This window comes from Molossus molossus, unplaced genomic scaffold (assembly GCF_014108415.1).
Source record: "Molossus molossus isolate mMolMol1 unplaced genomic scaffold, mMolMol1.p scaffold_m16_p_20, whole genome shotgun sequence".
In the NCBI taxonomy this organism is placed as follows: domain Eukaryota; kingdom Metazoa; phylum Chordata; class Mammalia; order Chiroptera; family Molossidae; genus Molossus; species Molossus molossus.
In genome coordinates, this window is record NW_023425356.1 from 51,089,331 (window position 1) to 51,109,389 (window position 20,059).

The window sequence follows — 20,059 nt, forward strand, 5'->3', positions numbered from 1 at the left end:
GTGAGTCATCTGTGTTAATCTATACAAGTCCCCACAAGCACACCATATGCACGAACATAAAGATTAATAACTTGAGCAGAACAGAGAGCATATGGATTTTCAGCTGACAAAGACAGTCGGGGGCTCAGAGGGGCGGGGAAGGGGAGTGGCGGTCAGTGCCCAGAGAAGTCGGTGCGGTGGGATGGCCTCACGGAGCAGCAGACCACATGTGCGTGCTAGATGCTAACACGGGCGTAGCAAACACGCAAGTCAACGTGAGCACTTCTCCGGGGTGGCCGAATGCTCCCACCAAAGCCTCCTCCAACCTTTCAGCTTCTCCTTCTGAGGATCTGGCTGCGTTCTCACCATCATACTGGGAATCCCTGTCTTGTTATAGGGGTCCCCTAAAAATGACAAGCCCCTCAGCCCCTCTGTGGGTTAGGAGAGATAGACTGATTCTTAGCCCCATGCTCTGCTATCTAGTGACCATGGATCTGACATTTAAAAGCCCGGCCAAGGACAGAAGCCAGGGTTGGAATCTCCCACACAGCCAGTGAGCATTTTCCCAGTCGCAGTGGGAGCAAAAAAGGAGCGGAACTCAGCGTTCGTGCCCAGTTCTCAGTGCTCCATCTGTGACGTGCTCCCAGTGGCCCAGGGTACCGAGGACTTGTCCACTGCGTTTTAGGGAGAGTGCAGAGTAATCCATTGCCTTGTCACCACAGCAACCAACAAGTGGGTACAGAAGCAACATGCGATCTTGACATCGTCGCCATGTCTCCTTCCCCTTAAGCAGGGATTGGCCCCTCCCTATCCCGCCCAGGGGATGGGGCTCTGGCACTGGGCCCTACTGGAGGCTCTGGTGACTCCCTCCGGCTGAGCCCAGACTGGTTCTGGAGTAGCCAGCTGCCTGGGCTTGCCCAGGACGGTCCCAGTTCTGACACTGAAAGTCCTGCATCTGAGAATCCCCTCAGTCCCTGGTAAACCAGGATGGTTGGTCCCCTGCTCGGCTCGCCCCTGGGCCTCACCCCTCAGCCATCCCTGTTTCTGAACGAACGCCCCCACCTCTAGGCTCTGTTCTCGCCTCTGCGGTATCGCTTGCTGCAGTGAGTCACGGCGGCTGGCTGGCCCGTCACTCCGATGTCTGCTCCCCTGGGCAGGGACCGCGGCTGCAGAGCCTGCTCTGGGCAGCGGCAGCAGGTGCTCCGCTCGCGCTGGGGGAGTGAGATCTGCGTGGCCCCGTGCTGACCGCCGGTGTGCCCACTTCTCTCCCCGCTCCCAGATATAACCGTCTGTGCGCATGAGCAGATCAGCTGGCATCTGATTGCAATGAGCTCTGGGCCGGAACTGTTCTCCATCCATTTCAACGGCCAAGTCCTGGAGCAGAACCGCCACAAGATCTCAGCCGTGACCCTCGTCAGCGCCACGTCCGCCACTGCAAACATGACCGTGGGCCCGGAGGGAAGGTGGATCGTCTCCTCGCTCATCCCAAGGCATTTGCAAGGCAAGAGACTCTCCAGCGGTCTTGCTTAGGAGTGCAGGGTCCTTCCCTCCCAGGCGCGAACCCCCTCCTTACCCTGTGCCTTTCTGAGTCACCCGCGCTCCGGACATATCCGCGTTGGTCCCTGAGAGCAGAAATGACCTCCTCCACGCTGCGACTGATAACCTTAGTTAGAGGTGGGGCAAGTGGAGGGACTGACAAAGATTTTTTTAAATGAAGCAAACGTTGAAGAGGTCTCTGCTTCCTGGAAAGGACAAAGGAGGAAGCGAACACAGGGGTACATGGAGATCTTCTCTCTCGTGCTAGTACATATGTAGCTGAAGGAAAAGATCTGGGTGACAGAACAAGAGATACGTGGGTGAATTTATAGAGGCACCAAGTTACAGAAAGTGTACAAGTTGTAACATGAAAAGATTCTGTTTTAGAACAAGATGAGCACGAAGAGGAACCCAGGGGATATTATGTTGAGTGGGTCCAACATATAATCAGCTCAGGTTGTTATGTGAAACCACATGAACAAGGTAACTCGTTGTTCTATTACACACTGTTGCTTTAAAACTACTGGGAAGAGGGTCCCGGTGAACAGAGACTCAAATATAAGTCCATGGTGTTAGTATAGGAAATCATTTTGTGAACAGAACAATGTGTAGAAGCAAAACACATAAGAAACAGAGACTTACTGGGACCATTTGACTTTTTTCTTTTTTGCACCGAGCAGTCAAAATTATATTTGAACTAATGAAATTGTCACACTGTCTCTGGCAGACAGGGTCCCAAGTACTAATAAAACAAAGCAACAAAACGAACACTGTTGAGGTTAAGTGCTTTTTGTATTCATTTATTTCATTTTTAACAACAATTTCACCCAGGGTGTACTGGCAATCTTTTGATTTTACAAATAAAGGGACAGATGACAGGACAAATGAGGAGTCAACGAGACCTAAGTCGTAAGGCTCCCCCGGGCTGGAGATTACAGACGTCTCTGCTCTGGAAGAAGCAGGGGGGACCCTTCCTCTGTCCCGCCCACCCTCACCCCCTTGGCTTTACTCCGCCCCTTCCCCACCGCTGGGAAAGCGCTCTAAGCCAAAGTGTCCAATGTTGCCGGAGTATTGCAGCGCTGTTATTACTTAGACCTCCACAGCGCAAAGAGACGCACATTTGGGTCAGCCTTAATGTCTGCTCTCGAATTCTCTCCCCGTCTCTGTGCATCGCCTCAGCTGGAATGTGGGCGCACGTCAACATCGAAGACTGCGCCAAGAAGATGCGGAAATTCAAGCCGACGCACGAGCAGAGGCGCCACATGAAGCGGTGGGAGTACTTCATCGCTGCAGAGGAGGTCATCTGGGACTACGCACCTTTCATCCCATCGAACATGGACAAGTGAGTCTGGGGTGGCCACTGTGCGTAGGGCCAAGGGAGGCGCCGTCGGGCCCTCGGTGCGTGGGTGACATGCCACCTGTGACCGCTCTCGAGGGGGTACGTGCTTTGGCTTCCATTCAGGTCGTGTTCAAAATCAATCTGGAATTACCCCAAACTCACCAAGCAAAATAATAATAATAATAATAATAATAATAATAGCAGCAGCAGCTGCGACTTGTCGAATGTTTGCTATTGCCAAGCACTGTGTTAAATTCTTTCTAACTCTAGAAGTGAGACACAGTTCTTATTTATTATGTAGATTAGGAAGTCGGAAAGAGATACTATGAAATCTGGAAGTTCAAATAGCCCTGAAACATCTGAAAAATATCCAAGCCCACTCACAGTAAGAGAAATGTAAATGAAACTTCCCTGAAATACGATGTTTCACCGATCAGACTCGCAGTCCAGGTGACATCACCTTTTGGCAAGGCTGTGAGACCCAAGCCCTGTCCCATTGCCAGGGGAAGAGTATAACCTGAAGGAGCCGTTCCAGGGGGAATTTGCATCATGTGTCAAAATTATAAATGCCTGTACCCTTGGACCTGGCAACCTTACCCTGGGAGTTCACCACAGAGGCACACCGTCCACAGGTGAAGTGATGTACATGCAGGATGGTCCCTGCTACACTGTTAGCAGTAGTAAGAGACGGAAAACAACCCAAAATTCCCATCAACAGGAAATTGGTTTAATACATTGTGGTATTTCCATACATGCAATACTGTGCATCTGTTTAAAAAGGATGCTTGTGGTATTTCCATACATGCAATACTGTGCATCTGTTTAAAAGGATGTTTGTGGTATTTCCATACATGCAATACTGTGCATCTGTTTAAAAGGATGCAAACACAGAAAGCCAAGACCAAGGAGGGCTGTTTGGAGAAGGCAAGTCTGTGCTCAGGTGGTAGGTTTGCTGACTGTGGTCCAGCTTACAAGTCTAGAAACAGCCTCATCACCTATGGACCCAGCTACAGCCCCACTTGGCCTTGGTCTTGCTACAGTACATTTTGATAAGGAGTCATACCTGACCATGACCCTGGAGGCTGTCCCTGACCCTGGTGGCTGTCCCTGACCCTGGAGGCTGTCCATGACCCTGGACTGGCGGCTGTCCATGACCCTGGAGGCTGTCCCTGACCCTGGAGGCTGTCCCTGACCCTGGAGGCTGTCCATGACCCTGGAGGCTGTCCATGACCCTGGACTGGAGGCTGTCCCTGACTCTGGAGGCTGTCCATGACCCTGGAGGCTGTCCCTGACTCTGGAGGCTGTCCATGACCCTGGAGGCTGTCCCTGACCCTGGAGGCTGTCCATGACCCTGGAGGCTGTCCCTGACTCTGGAGGCTGTCCATGACCCTGGAGGCTGTCCATGACCCTGGCGGCTGTCCATAGCCCTGGAGGCTGTCCATGACCCTGGCGGCTGTCCATAGCCCTGGAGGCTGGCCTGCAGATATTGATCCCACTGTGGATCTTCAAGTGGCCCTATAACTAGCTCCAACCCTCTCAACTGCAGTCCAGGAGAAGTCCTGCCCACCCAGGGACTGTCCAGTGACGTGATGGAAGCCCTCCTGAGGAACAGATGGGAGCCATATCCGTCTATACACCTGGTAACAGGCCCACCATTTGCAAACTCAACGTAGGACCTTAGAGTGGACCATTACTCCAGCACCAGCTCTACTACCCGAGGCCCTGGAGGCTGTCCCATCTCCAGGGGCCAGACAGGACCCATGTCCCCCTGAGCCCTAGGTAAAGGCTTACCCACCAGCAGCCATGTGACCTGATTCCAACCTCACTCGACGGTGATCCCCAAAATGATCCCATCAATCCAGAGACCTGTCAGGAGGTCTTTACCTGCCAAAGTCAGTCTGTAAAGGGTGGAAGAGGGTGTTTGCGTCTCCATATGCACAGACACCAATACGAGGCGACACAAACCACAAAGAATCAGGCAAATAGGACACCACCAAAGGAAACTAATAAGGCTCCAGTAATCAACATCAAAGAATTGGAGATCTACAAATTGCCTGACAAATAATTTAAAATAACCATCTTAAAGAAGCTCAGTGCAGTCCTGGACAGTTTGGCTCAGCAGTGTGTCAGTCCACGGTCCAGAGAGATCCAGGTTCGGTTTCCGCTAAGGGCATCTACTTTGGTTGCAGTTTTTCCCCGGCCCCAGTTAGGGTCATGTAGGTGACAGCCAGTTGATGTGTGTCTATCAAATCAATGTTTCTCTCTCTCTCTTCCTCCCTCTCTCCCTCTTGGTCTGTCTAAAGATGAATGCAAAAGTGTCCTCAGATGAGGGTAAAAAAAAGAAGCAGCAGCTCAGTGCATTGCAAGAGAATACAGATAGGCAACTAAACAAAATCAGGAAAACAATGCATGAACAAAATGAGAAGTTTAATAAACAAACAGAAACTGTAAGAATAATCAAACAGCCCTGGCCGGTTTGGCTCAGCGGTTATAGCATCGGCCTGCGGTCCAGAGAGACCCGGGTTCGGTTCCCGCTAAGGGCACGTACCTCGGTTGCAGTTTGTCCCCGGCCCTGGTCGGTCGTGCGGGTGGCAGCCACTCGATGTGTCCCTTTCACGTCGATGTTTCTCTCTCTCTCTCTGTTCCTCTCTCTCCCTCCCACTCTACCTGAACAAAAAATGGAAAAATGTCCTCGGCTGAGGATAAAAAAAAAAAGAATAATCAAACAAATCCTGGAGTTGAAGAATACAATAACAAGACTGAAAAACATCAATAAAGGGCTGAGTTTAATACCAGACTCGATCATGCAGAAGAAAGATTCAGCAAACTCAGAGACAGGTAATGTGAACTTATCCAGTTATAGCAACAAGGAGAAAAATGAATGGAAAAGAATGAAGAAAGCTTCCAGGAACTATGGAATACCATCAAAAGAACTAATATGTGCATGATTTAGAGTCTGAAGGAAAAGGAGAAAAAAGGGCAGAAAGCTTCTTTAAAAATAATGGCTGCAAACTTCCCAAATCTTGGGAGAGATATGGGTGTACAGATTCCTGACGCTCAAACAAGCTACCCAAAACAAGATCAACTCAAAGAAGATTACCTGAAGACACATTATAATCAAATTGTCAAAAGCCAAAGATAGAGACAGACTTCTGAAAGTAACAAGAGAGAAGCAATGTGTCATAGATAAAGGAACCCCCAAGGCTATTAGCAGATTTCTTATAAGAAACCTTGTAGGCTAGAAGAGTGTGAGATGATATATATTCAAGGTGCTGAAAGAAAAAATCAAACTGCCAACCCCAAATCGGACACTATACTCAGCAAAGCTGTCCTTAAGAAGTGGAGCGATAGAGACATTCCCCCTACTTAAGAAAATGGTTAATTTTTTTTTTTTTTTAATGTTTCATTTCACTTTAAGAAAATACAGATCACTGCATTTGGATAATTTCTCCAACCAAATTGGAAAACATTATAAGAAGGTTGTCTACAGACAGTACCACGATAAGTCCTTCACCAAACGCCTGGAGGACACCAACAAAGATGGGATCCTGGGCCCTATTATCAGAGCCCAGGTCAGAGACACACTCAAAGTAAGTAACAGAAATGTATGAACATGTGAAAGAAATTAAATAGTAAAAGACCTTAGAAGTACTTGTTTCTTGTATCATTTTTTAAGGTGTCCATATAGTTTTTAATTCAAATGCAACTTTTGGTTTTTATTTAGCATTTGCACGTATTTATAGCCTACCTCATAATACAAATAATCTGAGACAGTGTATCAAATTATAGACGAATAAAATAAAGAGTCAATGTAATTGGGGCGAAAAGAAAACCAAAGATAAGTATAATGAAGCACTGACCGTATCATCTTATAAGGCTGTTTGCAAATTTTGTCCTGAGCTGTCCAGCAGCCAAGGTAAAAAGGGAAACATGTCAGGGCAAGATTCACGGAAGTCGTAAGAGAAGCACAAAATGTGCAAAGTTAACATCCTGTGTTAATTCTCGTGATCAACCTGAAATCCTGAGTAATGAATGTGAGTTAACTTTGCAGATCGTGTTCAAAAATATGGCCAGCAGAGTCTACAGCATTTACCCTCACGGAGTGACCTTCTCTCCTTTGGAAGATAAAGCCAACTCCTCCTCTGGCTCAGGTTTGAATCTTTCACCTTCTACTGAATGAAACTACTACCTCTGACAGGCTGCCGTATTTCTCTACAGTCCCCGTGCTCAGTGGTATAACGTGTGCAGTCAGGTAGTATGTACACATGGGCGGGTATCCTAAAGTCACAGGGAAACCCTGCCCACCTCAGAGGTTCTGTTTACCCTGCTGGTTACAAAATGCAGTGTCCTTTCTTACCGCCCCAGTGGCCTCTAGGAGAGCAAGATCTGATGACTCCATGCTATCCCGGGTTCTATTAAGTGGATCTTAATATAAAAAGAATATTCCTTTCCCAAGGAGAGCTCGATAATATTATTCACTCACTCATCCATTCATTCGTTTATGTGTGGATGAAATAATTTTGAACACGAAAGCAGTTTTGACGATGTTTTCTTTCAGGTGGGAACACCATGATCAGAGCAGTTCAACCAGGGGAAACGTACACTTACAAATGGAATATCCTAGAATCGGATGAGCCTACGGAAAAGGATGCCCAGTGTTTAACAAGACCATACTACAGTGATGTGGACATCACAAGGGACATCGCCTCTGGGCTGATAGGGCTCCTTCTGATTTGTAAGAGCAGATCCCTGGACAAGCGAGGCATACAGGTATTTTGTCTTTGATGTCACCTTTCAGAAATTCCAGGAGTCTCTACTGGCTGGAACGGACCAGGTCTCCTTGCTAAATCATGGAGCTTGTCTGGAGAACGGGAAGGATTCAGTAGTTGTCTTGAGTGTGATGACATCTGCTCCTTTGGTAACTTTTCTGTCTTGTCCGTTTTCATCTGGACTCGCTGCAGAAGGCAAGTCTCTGGTGTGAAACCGTGTTTTGTTCCAGTTTCAAATCCCAGGTCTGTTGCTATTGTCTGTGTGCTGAGCAAGCCACTTAGCCTGTCTTAACTTCTTCCTGGTGGGAAATGGGTGACACCCACCCTAAAAATTACACAGGGCTGTTTTGGGCTCAGTGAGATAGCACCTGGTGAAGGTATAGAGCCCTGTGCCAGTCCTTGTGGTTTTTAGAGATAAGAGATACACTGGAGAGACAGCTCCTGGTGAGACTGGACCTCGACCACGGTCCATCCCTTGTAAGACTAAATGATACGAAGGTATGGCCCCTCTGACTTGACCTTCACTGTGGAAGAGTCTCATATTAGTCACTTAAAACTCACAGACAATTAAGCTAAACTGTAATTTTTTTTTTTTATCCTCACCTGAGGACATTCTTCCATTTTTTTGTTCAGATAGAGTGGGAGGGAGAGAGAGGAAGAGAGAGAGAGGAAAAGAGAGAGAGAGGAGAGAGAAACTTCGACGTGAAAGGGACACATCGAGTGGCTGCCACCCGCATGACCAACTGGGGCCGGGGACAAACTGCAAACGAGGTACGTGCCCTTAGCGGGAACCGAACCCAGGTCTCTCTGAACTGCAGGCTGATGCTCTAACCACTGAGCCAAACCGGCCAGGGCTGTAATTTTTTTAAAAAAAATCTCAACCCAAGGCATACAAAATAAATCTATGCCTAGGAAAATCAGAAATGAACCTCTGAAGACCCTAGTTTATTGAGCTTGGAAAGGAAACAGGTAGGAGAGCTGTAAAGCTTGCCCCTTGCAACCTCCTGTTTCATCCTTTGCAATGTTAGCAGCACAGCGAGTCAGCGCGTCACTCGGGCTGAGAGGTGTTCAGCCACAGAGGTAAACGGAATGAGAGTTGCCACAACACATGGAAATGTTCTGTTCGGATGTTTTAGTCTCTGAATTTTCTGCCCTGCTCAGTCTGCTTTTGCACAACACCCTTGGCTCTAATGAGGGCTTCTGTACACAACGGGCTCCCCCAAGTGCCTCAGTGCGTGGCGTCAGCTGCCCCGGGGACTGAAGTTGAAGGTCACTGGCGGGACCGTCCGAACACAGCGCGTTCTCCCTGCAGAGGGTGGCGGACATTGAGCAGCAGGTCGTGTACGCTGTGTTTGATGAGAACAAGAGCTGGTACATTGAGGACAACATCAACAAGTTCTGTGAGGACCCCGAGAAGGTGGACCGGGATGACCCCAAGTTTTATGAGTCGAACATCATGAGCAGTAAGTGGGAGCACCATCTTTGTCCATCAGCCTCTGGCTGCTGTGGCTGAAGCATGGGTGTGCCCAGAGGTGGGCACGGATTAGAACCCACCCACGTCTCAGCCTCTCCTTCATCCAGGGATTCGGTGATGAGATTATGTCAAGGGCGACATGATGGCACCATGACCCCTTTTTGCAGCAAGGGGTCAAAGCTTGTTATCCTTACACGTCTGCTTGGTCTCCTGCTCCAAGAGAGTGTGTGTGTGTGTGCGCGCGCGCGCGCGCGTGTGCAGGCACCTGTGTGCATGCTCTGGGCAGGGAGGAACGGGAGGGGCAGGGGTGGCGGAGGAAGGGGCTATAGCCTTTGGTCAGTGGTGTCTGGGGTGGAAAAATAGACTGGGTGCAAGGCAAATACCCTGTGCCAGGGCAAAAACAAGGTCAGTAATCCAACACTGGGTTTTCAAATCACGCGAAGGTCAGGTGCACTGGAGACGCGCGCAGGCAAACGGGAGAGGCGCGTGTGCGCAGTGAGGCCGGCGCCGGCTGCGGCTCTGAGCTCCGTGTCGGAGCCGCTGCTGTGGGGAATCCGAGCTGGGTCTTCTGGGCGCCTGTTGGACCTGGTACAGCTTGTCTCAGAGCAGCACAGCTCCGATGTCGGCACGTCCACAGCGGGGCGCGCCCGCTCGCTGGCCGGGGCCTGGCCGTCTAACGGGTTTACTCTTCCAGCGATCAATGGCTACGTGCCCGAGAGTATGTCCACACTGGGGTTCTGCTTCGATGACACCGTCCAGTGGCACTTCTGCAGCCTGGGCACCCAGGATGACGTGCTCACCGTTCACTTCACCGGGCACTCCTTCATCTACGGGAAGAGGCACGAGGACACCCTGACCCTCTTCCCCATGCGTGGGGAGTCTGTGACCGTCACCATGGATAACGTTGGTGAGAGCCCGGGTGCGGGCAGGGCTCCTTGTTCCTGACGGGCTGCTGCACCCCTGCAGGCTCCCGGCGCCTGGGCTCCGCTCTCCGACCCCGCAGGCTTCCCTCTCAGTACTTGTCACGGTCCCTGTTTGGGGAATCAGTGACCTCACTGGGTCCAGTCCTTTAATGTGGGTCCAATCCATCCCTCTCGGCTAAGTGAGGAGTAAAGACACCCAGCCACAGAAAGATCAAGCACGACTTTGGGGAGGAAGCGTGATTATTCAGTCACAAAAGCCCATTTCTGTTTCTTTTTTTTTTTAATCCTCACCGGAGGATATTTTTCCATTTTTTGTACAGATAGAGTGGGAGGGAAAGAGAGGAAGGGGGAGAGAGAGAGAAACATCGACGTGAAGGGACACATCGAGTGGCTGCCACCCGCACGACCCAACCAGGGCCGGAGACAAACTGCAACCGAAGTACGTGCCCTTAGCGGGAACCGAACCCGGGTCTCTCCGGACCGCAGGCTGACGCTCTAACCGCTGAGCCAAACTGGCCAGGGCCCCTTTCTGTTTCTTAAGACAGCCGTCCCACGCTGGGGTCAGTGATCATCAGATACAGCGCCTTAGAGGCTGGCCTCAGACACACCACAGGGCCCTGGAAAGCACACAGGCTTTGGAGCTCATCAGGCCTGGGTTCAAATCCTGCCCTGCCACTCCTTACCTGTGTGAGCTTGGGCAGGTGACTCGACCTCACCGGGCCTGTTTATTCATAGGTAAAACAACCACCACAGAATAACAGCAGCTTACAGAGTTGCTCTGATCGTTGATTATAATATGTGCCAAGTGCCCGGCACTCTGTAGATGCTCAACAAGGGCTAACCATGGGAGACTTCCCGGGAACGCCTCAGTGTGCTAGTAAACCATACCATTGCAGAGAGACTCGAACTTGCCCTGGGCCTGCGTGAAATTACTGATCTTTTTGAAATACCTAAATGTCTCTTATTTCTGGGGACAGACATCTCCATTCTCCCCTAACTCCAATTCTCTCTCTCTCTCTTTCTTTAATCCTCGCCCGAGGACATTATTGCATTTATGTTTAGATAGAGTGGGAGGGAGGGAGAGAGGAAGAGAGAGAGAGAGAAACATCGATGTGAGAGAAACACATCGAGTGGTTGCCACCCACATGACCTCAACTGGAGCCAGGGACAAACTGCAACCGAGGGACATGCCCTTAGCGGGAACCAAACCCAGGACTCTCCGGTCCGCAGGCCAGCACTCTAACCGCTGAGCCAAACTGACCAGGGCCCAACTCCAATTCTCAAACAAGATGTACAGCTAACAAGGGGGATATGATTTTCAAGGTTTATTTTATTCTCAATTCATCCCTTTTAAAATATATTCTGAAATAGTGACTCTCACACCATCTGGGCTAAGTTTTCTCTCCTTACTCTCCACTGACCAATAATGTTGGTCTATAGCCTGTGAGACGAAGTCCATGTATTGATCACATGCCTGGGTGTCACAATGATGTCAACTTGCTCAAAAGTGTCCCAAGTAGTTGACTCTCAATTTTCCTCCTATGTCCTATGGAAGGGTAATCAATGGTCCACAGACCACACTTGAGTACCCCTGACTCAAGTTTGTTGGAAATTATCCGCCACAATGGATGCTAGGGCTTTTGTATCTCTTTCTGGGCTTAGAGCTCTCTATTCTGTCCATCTCTCTTCATTAGGAACTTGGATCTTAACTACCATGAATTCTAATCCAAGAAGCAAATACTTACGGCTGAAATTCAGGGATGTGAAGTGTAACTCAGAAGAAAATGACAACGAATACGAAATATATGAACCTCCAGCATCTAGCTCCGTGACGACACGGAAAATACGTCCTACAGACAACCCGAGTGAAGGTGACAGGCCTGACTATGATTACCAGGACAGATTGGCTTTGATGTTTGGAATTAGAGCATTTAGAAATTCATCCCTGGGTCAGGGGGAAAATGAGCTCAATTATACTGCCCTAGCCATGGAGAACAGCGCTGAATTCATTCCTCTGAGTGCTGATACAGCTGTCGGTTCAAGTTCTTCTTCCCCGAGTAACATTAGCAGGCTCCTTGCCAAGAACTTTTCAGAACCTCACAAAACCACCCTTCACCCTGAGACCACCGCAGCTGGTCCCCGTGTGGACCACAGCTTAGAAAAGAACTCTGTTCTCAACCTTTCCACGACAGAGCATTCCAGTCCTTATTCTGAAAACCCCATAGAGGACCCTCCACCGTCAAATGTCACAGGGATAGGCCGACTTCCTCTTGGTGCAGGATTCAGAGGTCAAGAACATGCTAAACATAAAGGATTTGGGTCAGGAAGAGACCACGTGGCAAGGCACAGGTTCTCCCCGATGGCATTTCTAGACCATAGAAGAGGGAGACATTCAAACCAAGGCAACGCTTCTCTTTCCGGAATGTGGCCCTCGAAGGACATCCCCAGTCATCTGTTACTCTTAAAACAAAAGAACCCATCTCACAGTTTGGATGGGAAATGGCACTGGGTTTATGAGAAGGGGAGCTATAGACTCATCCTGGGGGCTGGTAAAGACGCAGTGGTCAGTGAGCTGCTGAACAGCCCCCAGAATGCCTCCCGGACCTGGGGAGGAGGCAGCCCTCTTGCAAACCAGCATGGGACGCAAGGTGGCCGCCCCACGCCCTTCGGAGGTAGGCATACATTGCTACCAGTGAGACAGGGTGGAGGGAAGAGTGGATCAAAGAACAGCACTGTGCTCATTCGGACCCGAAGGAAGAAGTTTGCGCACAGGGCTCCCTTCTCCCCCAGGGGCTTCCACCCTCCGAGAAGAGAAGCCGGCGTCACCCTTCCAGACTTCCTGCGCCAGGCCGGTGCCACGCCCCTTCCCACAGACCTCAGTCGGACGTTCCCCTCTGTGAATCCGAGCCCCACAGCCTCGCTCTCCGACCATGACCCCCCAAACATCACTGCTCAGACGAGCTTCTCTCCAGACACTTATCAGACAGTGCCCCCAGAAGAGAGCTACCACACATTCCCTGTTCAAGACTCTGATCAAATACACTTCACCATAGAGCCCAGTCACGAATCGTCAGAGCCTGGCCAGGTGATCGACTATGATCTAGGACACCAGACCTCCCCTACTGACGCTGGACGAATATTCCCTTTCTTAGAACTTGAAGACTGGCAGATAACCCTCTCTCCAGACCTCAGCCAGGTGACCCTTCCTCCAGACCTCAGCCAGGGGACCCTCTCCCCAGACCTCAGCCAGGGGACCCTCTCTCCAGACCTCAGCCAGGGGACCCTCTCCCCAGACCTCAGCCAGGGGACTTTCTCTCCAGACCTCAGCCAGGGGACTGACTCTCTAGACCTCAGCCAGGGGACTCTCTCTCCAGACCTCAGCCAGGGGACTCTCTCTCCAGACCTCAGCCAGGGGACTCTCTCTCCAGACCTCAGCCAGGGGACTCTCTCTCCAGACCTCAGCCAGGGCACTCTCTCCCCAGACCTCAGCCAGGGGACTCTCTCTCCAGACCTCAGCCAGGGGACTCTCTCTCCAGACCTCAGCCAGGGCACTCTCTCCCCAGACCTCAGCCAGGGGACTCTCTCCCCAGACCTCAGCCAGGGAACTCTCTCTCCAGACCTCAGCCAGGGGACCCTCTCCCCAGACCTCAGCCAGGGGACCCTCTCCCCAGACCTCAGCCAGGGCACTCTCTCCCCAGACCTCAGCCAGGGGACTCTCTCTCCAGACCTCAGCCAGGGGACCCTCTCCCCAGACCTCAGCCAGGGGACCCTCTCCCCAGACCTCAGCCAGGGGACCCTCTCCCCAGACCTCAGCCAGGGGACCCTCTCCCCAGACCTCAGCCAGGGGACCCTCTCCCCAGACCTCAGCCAGGGGACCCTCTCCCCAGACCTCAGCCAGGGGACCCTGTCTCCAGACCTCAGCCGGGGGACTGACTCCCCAGACCTCAGCCGGGGGACTCTCTCTCCAGACCTCAGGCAGACAGCCCCTCCTCCTGAGCTCAGGCAGACCTCTCTTCCTCCTGAACTGGATCAAACGGCCTACACCTCTGAATCTAGTCCGTCACCGCCTCTTCCAGAATTTGGCCAGACCTTCCCATATTCAGACCTTGGTCAGATGCCATCTCCTCAACCGTCTCCTCCACTAAATAGCACTTTTATAACAGGGGAACTCAGTCCGTCAATTGTGCTTGGCTTCAGTGAAGATTATGGAGATTACGTTGAGATCATACCGAGGAAGAAGGAAGAGAGCAGCGAAGAGGACACTCGTGAGACCTACCACGTGGCCTACGATGACCCTTACCAAACCGATACTAGGGCAGACGTCAGCTCCTCCAGGAATCCCGACCACATCGCGGCGTCGTACCTCCGCAGCAGCACTGGGAACAGAAAGTATTATTACATCGCTGCCGAAGAGATATCCTGGGATTATTCACAACACGCACAAAGGTTTGGCCGGTTGTCTCCTCTCACCCTCTCCCACTGCTGCTGGGGAAGTGATTACAGCAGTCCAGGGAGATGATTCTGGGCCGACCAGCTCGGTTTACTTTAGTTCCCACACTGCACGGGCTCATACTGTGTGCCGGGCGACCCGCTAGGCAGTGGGGACAACATCACCAGCTAACTAGGAACAGTCCCTGACCTCATGCACTTTTCCTCTGGTGGCAGAGTCAGATCCGTAGTGATCCATAACCGACTACATATACTGTAGAGATACTGTAAGAACACTGGGATGCTGCTGTAAACACTACAGTGATGCTATAGAAATGTAGGCGTGCTATGGAGAGAGCGGACCTAGTCTAAAGGCTTGTGGGAGGACCTACCTAAGAAATGATACATGCGCTGCCCGCTCGTATATGGCCTTGTGCTTTTAGTCACTTACGTTTTTATTCATCCGTCCATCAGCTGTGTGTCGAACATCTTCTCTGTGCCGGGTGCTATATTCAGAAACAAAGATCATTCCCTAAATTCTCTGGATGGCCTTTCATTTGTTCTTGTAAACAAATACTGTCGTTACTGTTTCAGTAAGATGGGTAACGAGGACACGCATGAAGTCCCAGAGGACAGCGTTTACAAGAAGGCCGTTTTCCGGAAGTACCTCGACAGCACTTTCACCAAGCGGGACCCTCGCGGGGAGTATGAAGAGCATCTGGGCATTCTCGGCCCTGTTATCCGAGCTGAAGTGGACGATGTCATCCAGGTAAGTCGTCTTCCGGGCACCGCTCGGGCACCAGACGGATTCCCCCTGGCGCCGTCGGGTCGCAAAGGCGAAGGTAGCAGAAGAGAGCTGGAGGTGATTTACCCAGTTTCCGAAGTAAATAATGACATTTCTTCTCAAAGACGGCTTGCCCAGTACTCGGCAGTCCTCGGACACAGTGATCATCATCTTGCGATTTTATTTCTCCTTCTGCTAAGCTCCTGCTCGTTTTCCAAGGGCCAATTCCGTTCCCCCTAAGACACGTTCTTTAGTCCCCTCAGCCCTTCCTAAACGTTCAGCGGACCTGCTCCTCCCGGCACGTGCCCTTCACACTTGGGGCACGACCCCCTCTGTCCCCAGATTTGGGCGCGCACCTCTTTGCCAGCAGGCTGGAAGCTGGCGAGCAGGAACCAAAGGGCACTAGCTTTGGCTCTGCGGCCCCGCCGCTCACGGTATCTGCAGACGCCAACACGTTTGCTTTGCGCAGGGGAACGAGCGTGTTTCTGGGGAAAACGACGTGGGCCCTGTGTCCCGGGACACTTGTAAAACCTAGGTGAAATGATGCACGTGAGTCACGTGGCAACTGGATGCGTGAGAAGCTGAAGTACGTTGTGGATCATTATTGTCTTTCTCTAGGTTCGTTTTAAAAATTTGGCATCCAGACCCTACTCCCTTCACGCCCATGGGCTGGCCTATGAAAAGTCATCGGAGGGAAAGACCTACGAAGATGACTCTCCAGCATGGTTTCAGGAAGACAACGCCGTCCAGCCAAACGGCAGCTACACCTACGTGTGGCACGCCACCGGGCGGGCGGGGCCGGAGCACCCTGGCTCCGCCTGCCGGGCCTGGGCCTACTACTCAGCAGTGAGCCCGGTAGGCACGCGCACCGCGCCTGTTTGCCATTCCCTGACCTCTGGCCTGAGCCCACCAAATGAAGGGTGGAGGTCATTCCTCGCTGATGTCTGTCTCGCTATCCGTGAGGAAGGTGTAAGAATGGGACTGTCCCTGCAGGCCTCCGGGGAACAGTGAGAGCAGCATCTGCTCAGTGAGGAGCAGTGAGGGTTCCCGAAATGGTTGGCCGCAGGGAGACGGACTACCTGGTTTTAATCCTCACCCAGGGATATTTTTCCATTTATCTTCAGATAGAGGGAGAGGGGGCGAGAGAGAGAGAGAAACATCAATGTGAGAGGGACACATCGACTGGGTGCCTCCCGCACGACCCCGACCAGGGCCGGGGACGAACCACAACCGAGGTACGTGCCCTTGACCTGAATCAAACCCACGACTCCTCGGTCCGCGGGCCGATGCTCTAACCGCTGAGCCAAACTGACCAGGGTGGCAGTGACTGACGACCTTGATAGAGGACGTTTATCTGCAGTTTCCGTGAGTAAGTGTTAGCTTCCTTCTCCTCTTCCTCTGTGATACCGCAGTCAAGACTCCCCCTTCTCGGGCGCGGCGGAGAGAGTGCCGGCTCCGACTTCCGTTCCTGCCCTGTCGCTTACTGCATGGCCCTGGGAAAGGGTCATGACCTCTTGGCCTCCGTGTCCGGAGTTGAAAATGAGAGAGCAGTACCTAGCACATAGTAGGCACTTGGTGATATTTGTTTAATAAGTGAATTCTTTTTGCCATATAGGATTGTTGTCAGAGTTATATAAAAGGCCAAAGGCAAAATATTTAATATAGTAGTAAGTGCTCAACGAAGAGCATCTGTCACAGTATCGATATTATCATGATCACTATCATGGCTACCAAGTCAAGGTAAACTATCAATCAGAGGAAGGGACCACGAGGGCCGTAGGATTCGATGAATAACATCCAGCCTCACAAAGCGACTCGTGTATACTCTTCAGAGTCCGAGCCTCGGGGAAGGCTTTGTTCCTTGTGGCCGGTGACCACCAGAAGAGCAGAGAAACGCTGAGAAAGAATATGTGCCATCTGCCCCCACTGTCTTCCAGGAGAAGGACATCCACTCGGGCTTGGTCGGCCCCCTTCTCATCTGCCGGAGAGGAACCCTGCATAAGGACAGCAACATGCCCGTGGACATGAGGGAGCTGGTCTTGCTGTTCATGGTCTTTGATGAAAAGAAGAGCTGGTACTATGACAAGCCCCCAAGGCCGTGGAGACACGCATCCTCGGAAGCAGGACGCTCCCATGAGTTTCACGGTACTTTCCTCTGACTCTGACCTCACCTCTGGGCTGAGTCACACCGGGGCACAGTGGCACCTGCCCTTGGGTCTCCACAAGATTAGACAGGAGATGCTTCTGAGGAACCGCGAGCTACCACTGAAACTAGGTCCTTAGCCCGGCAGATGACAGGCCAGGTGAAGGGAATGTAAGAAGGACAGACACGGAGGCTGCTGCACCCTGAACCCAAACCACCAAGAAGCCATGTGCTGCAGCTAAACATAAACTGACCAGGAGTGAGCCTTAGTCTGCAGTTTAAGCACTCAATTAACCTGTTTCTCGCCCTTTCGAGGAAAATGGTTCCCACAGAAGTGACCACCTACATGTATGTTCTAAAATAAGAGTGACTGTAGTGACCAGGTCCGCAGTCAGCAGTTCCCAGGTGAACCAAATCACGAATAAAACCGCCAGCCAGACTGATCTCGACTCCTCTCCCTCCAACAATTCCCTGGCTCTTCCTGAAATTCCACAGCAGTTCCTTTAATTTTAGAAGAAAAAACAGTGAGCACAACGACAGACACTTCCCTCGCTGTAGCCCCAGTTAAATGCAGGGTAGCACTAAGCGTGACCATGAAAGTGTCCTATTAGTTTTTAAGGTGATCAAATTTACCTGGCACTTTAAACACAAGCATGCACACACGCACACGCACACGCACTTCACTGAGGGGAGAGTGGTAAGTCTCAGAACCCTAGACATCCAAGCAGGGAGGGGGCAGAGCAGCTGTGCTATAAATGAGACGGTGAATATGAATCATTGCGGCTGTGGGTGCAACAAAGAAGAAGTCCGGCCTCCTAACTTTGCCTGGATCTGTCTCTGAATGTAGGCGGCCTTGGGGTGACACGCTGCATACCCCTTACTTACTCTCGTTCCTCTCAGCACTGCAGTTCCCTTATCTAGCTCCTATCAGCCTTTATCCGTGAGCAGCAAAGCAAACCTCCAGCTACAAAGGGAAAGGATACTCGGTAAAGCACAGAGCGGGAGCAGTGGGGAGTCTGGGGAAGAGAAGGGTAAAGGGCCCGGAAAGGGGGCTCCCCACACTCTGCGGCAGGCCGGTGCGAGGAGCTGGTACCTCATGACATGTAGGGGGACCCTGGGTGGGCCTGGCATGCGGAGTCATAAGGAAGCTGGGTGGTGAGTGAGACCCTCCTAGGTTTGTACCAGCCTCTCGCCTGGTGTACACAGGTTTTTTTGTTTTTTGTTTTTAATTGCAATTCTCTGTCCTTTCAGCCATCAATGGGATGATCTACCACTTGCCTGGCCTGATAATGTACGAGCAAGAGTGGGTGCGGTTGCACCTGCTGAACCTGGGCGGCTCCAGAGACATGCACGTGGTCCACTTCCACGGCCAGACCCTGCTGGAGAATGGCACTCAACAGCACCAGCTAGGGGTCTGGCCCCTTCTGCCTGGTAAGCATCTGGGCCATGAAAAGAGGTCCCAGCTAAAAAAAAAAAAATGGCAAGAGAAGGCAATCCTAGCATCTCTAACTCACCCTCATTGCCTCCTTGGGCATTTACTCCTAAGGGGGGGTCAAGCATGGCATTGATCCTGGGCAAAGCCAGACCCTAGGGCTGCATACAGAGTATGAGGAAGCCAGCTAGTGTAGCCGTCATCTGCAGCACTGCATGGCTACGGGGGGGCCCAGCTCGGTTCTGCAGAGAAACCGTGTCGAATGCAGGTTCTTCTGAGCCACTGTTGTCACACGGTGGGACCACAAGATGCATCCGACAGGGCTCAGGCCGCAGGTCTGGAGGGAGGTTAGAAATTCACCCAGCTGGGGCATTCTTGCTTTCTTGAATTCTATTCCTCACTTGATCATCCTGATACCTTCAGGCAGGTGAAACAGGATGCTTCATCTTAAACTGACTCAAGGGGCTGTTTGGAGGGGGGAAAAAAGGTTTTCTTTCTTTCTTTTTTTTTTAATGATTGTAAAAGCTAAAGAATAACAAGGGTGTTTACAGCTTTTCATGTGCAAAACAATGATAAGGTTTAAACAAACTAGTCATCTAAAATGATTCTTATATGCCGATGAGGTGTTTGCAGGTACGTGGGGGTTAATACCACCGACTCTCAATCTGTAGTGGGCATGGTAAAAGCCTAGGGAGCCAGCTCAAAGGCCAGAGCCAGCGCAGGGGTTCTGCTCTGAGACCGGTTCGGTCGGTCCAGGGCCCGGCGGTCTGCACGGCTCACCAGCGGCCTGGCTCCCGGGATGCCGTCTCAGAGGCCGGGGAAGGCAGGCCCCGGGCGGGACTCGGGACTCGGCGGGAGCTGCTGCGTGAGTCAGAAGTCCCAGGGCCCACTTCGGTCAGGGTCCAGGAGAGAGCCCTGCTTGTTTGAAACATGTGGTGATTCACTAACAAAACTATACAGACTCATTCTATTCAAATCGGGACAGAGGGGATTGGGTCAAACGGTCCTCACTGTTCACCAAGGAGCACCCGATCAGACAGCCTCCTGTGAGCCCAGAGAAGCACTGTGCACCGGGGGTGGACTGGTCCATCTAAACCTCAGGCCTAAGGGTCTGCATTCGGGGGGGTGGCCATCTGCTACTCTGTTTTGACTCACAATCTGGGAAATGGTCACAACTTGCAGTTAGCAGGACTTGGGTATTTGCTGGCAACAGGCGATCGTCGACGCGAGTGTGGACACTCAGAGGTTCCAG

The 20,059-nt window shown here is 51.5% G+C and overlaps 1 protein-coding gene across 3 annotated transcripts in view; it reads left to right on the forward strand.

Moving 5' to 3' along the window:
• Window positions 1-20,059, forward strand: part of F5 (coagulation factor V) — a 58,093-nt gene that overhangs the window by 25,843 nt on the left and 12,191 nt on the right. For 2 of the 3 annotated variants that reach the window (XM_036273586.1, XM_036273587.1), the window contains 12 exons: window positions 1,259-1,480; window positions 2,695-2,857; window positions 6,273-6,444; window positions 6,906-7,005; window positions 7,413-7,624; window positions 8,936-9,086; window positions 9,792-10,004; window positions 11,715-14,466; window positions 15,043-15,217; window positions 15,851-16,087; window positions 17,170-17,377; window positions 18,627-18,806. In XM_036273586.1, coding sequence (XP_036129479.1) covers window positions 1,259-1,480; window positions 2,695-2,857; window positions 6,273-6,444; window positions 6,906-7,005; window positions 7,413-7,624; window positions 8,936-9,086; window positions 9,792-10,004; window positions 11,715-14,466; window positions 15,043-15,217; window positions 15,851-16,087; window positions 17,170-17,377; window positions 18,627-18,806 — 4,785 coding nt within the window. The remainder of the gene's footprint in view (window positions 1-1,258; window positions 1,481-2,694; window positions 2,858-6,272; window positions 6,445-6,905; window positions 7,006-7,412; window positions 7,625-8,935; window positions 9,087-9,791; window positions 10,005-11,714; window positions 14,467-15,042; window positions 15,218-15,850; window positions 16,088-17,169; window positions 17,378-18,626; window positions 18,807-20,059) is intronic. The other variant, XM_036273588.1, reaches the window with a different exon arrangement.